Source organism: Trichechus manatus, unplaced genomic scaffold, assembly GCF_000243295.1.
Source record: "Trichechus manatus latirostris isolate Lorelei unplaced genomic scaffold, TriManLat1.0 scaffold00012, whole genome shotgun sequence".
In the NCBI taxonomy this organism is placed as follows: Eukaryota; Metazoa; Chordata; class Mammalia; order Sirenia; family Trichechidae; genus Trichechus; species Trichechus manatus.
Window position 1 is genome coordinate 3,682,381 of NW_004443948.1, and position 1,505 is coordinate 3,683,885.

Sequence of the window (1,505 nt, forward strand, 5' to 3'; positions counted from 1 at the left end):
AAAAATAATAATAATAATCAGTAAAAATGACCTAAATATGTTTTAAATGATGATGGCATTGATTTATAATTTTTCCATAAAATAATCATGTACTTATTTTCCAAGTAAGAAATAAAAAAAATATTAGTTATAATAAGAAGAACATTTGTGTACTAAATGTGTTTCAAGTTTATTTGCTTAACTTTGGAATTCATAATAAGAGATTTTTCTGTGTAATAATTATAAAGTAAAATGACTTCAGTTCTTTCTACATGTCAGTTATAAAATGAAAATTAATGCATCAAAAATTTTCTATATTTAACAAAAACATTTTAGTTTCTGAAGGGATTTCATGTTTTTAATTAGAAGATCATATAATCTCTAGAATATCTAAATTTCCTCAAAGCATTCTAACTCTATAAATTATAATATCTCCTATATTAATTCAAAAAGATATACTAGTGAAAACTGAGCACTATACTCAGGACTTGAAGGAAAAATAACAAAACAAAATACTGATTTTGTAGTGGTGGTCAGAGTCAAATTGGTGATTAGCGTTTAAAGCTTAATGAAAGTTCACTAACTTAAATTTACTTTCAAAATATACATTGATTCCAAAAGGCATATAACTGTTTGTGAATGAGATTATGTTTATATATTTGGTTCAGCCTTTATGCATGTCAAGTGACTCAACAATTAACTTATTTTTAACGAGCTCTGTCACCGGAATCATTGAATTGATCTTGTGTCTACAGAAAAACCTTTCATGGTTTCACCAGCAACAAAAATATATATATATTGTCATGGGTTTGTTATAACACCCTGAATATAGTGAGGTTTTTATGCTTGTATCCAAAATGAGGTTAGTTGCTCCACCATTTTCTCTTTGGTTAAAGAATTTTGTTAGGAAAATAAAACAAAAGTAAAGACTGGTGAAGACTAGATTCCTGTATTAAATCTTCCAGAGAAAGACCACTATATAATACTGTGTTATACAAGAATTTTAAGAGGCAATTCCTCCAACACTTCATTGGACATCCATAGCACAGAGCACAAGGATTGTTGGTGGTTTATGATCTTATTACTTCAGACAAACCTTGGTCCATAATTTTAAACTACTCATCAGAGAACTCTTCTCCTAAAGGAGAAAAAATTATTGGCATATAACTTTAAAAATCACATGAATGTATGTTTTTTTAAGTGAAACAAATGTGTCTTCAGTCCTCATACATTTTCTTACCAGTCCCGTCTATTTTGTCTTTGATCCAAACTCCTAAATGTTTGCACATACATTTCTCGGTGACAACTTTGGGAAACACAGCAACAGGACTTCACTATTCTGTTCCTTCCTGTCATTATGGAAACCAGGCATCAACCTATGGAGTGATGGCAGGTAAGAAAAAAATTCTTTATATATGTGAGATTGTATTTGGGAATACTTCGATGGAGATCTTGGGCCTGATGGAATCATGAACAGAGTGTCTTGAAATGCTTATCTCTTAACCTTGGAAATTTCTGGTAAAACA

At 29.9% G+C, this 1,505-nt stretch overlaps 1 protein-coding gene across 2 annotated transcripts in view; it reads left to right on the top strand.

Annotated features, from left to right (window-relative positions):
- POU1F1 (POU class 1 homeobox 1) overlaps positions 1-1,505 on the top strand; it is a 16,822-nt gene that overhangs the window by 1,875 nt on the left and 13,442 nt on the right. Inside the window, exon 2 of one of the 2 annotated variants that reach the window (XM_004371335.2) lies at positions 1,301-1,372. In XM_004371335.2, the coding sequence (XP_004371392.1) occupies positions 1,301-1,372 (72 nt within the window). Of the gene's footprint in view, positions 1-1,222; positions 1,373-1,505 lie in introns of both variants that reach the window. The other variant, XM_004371334.1, reaches the window with a different exon arrangement.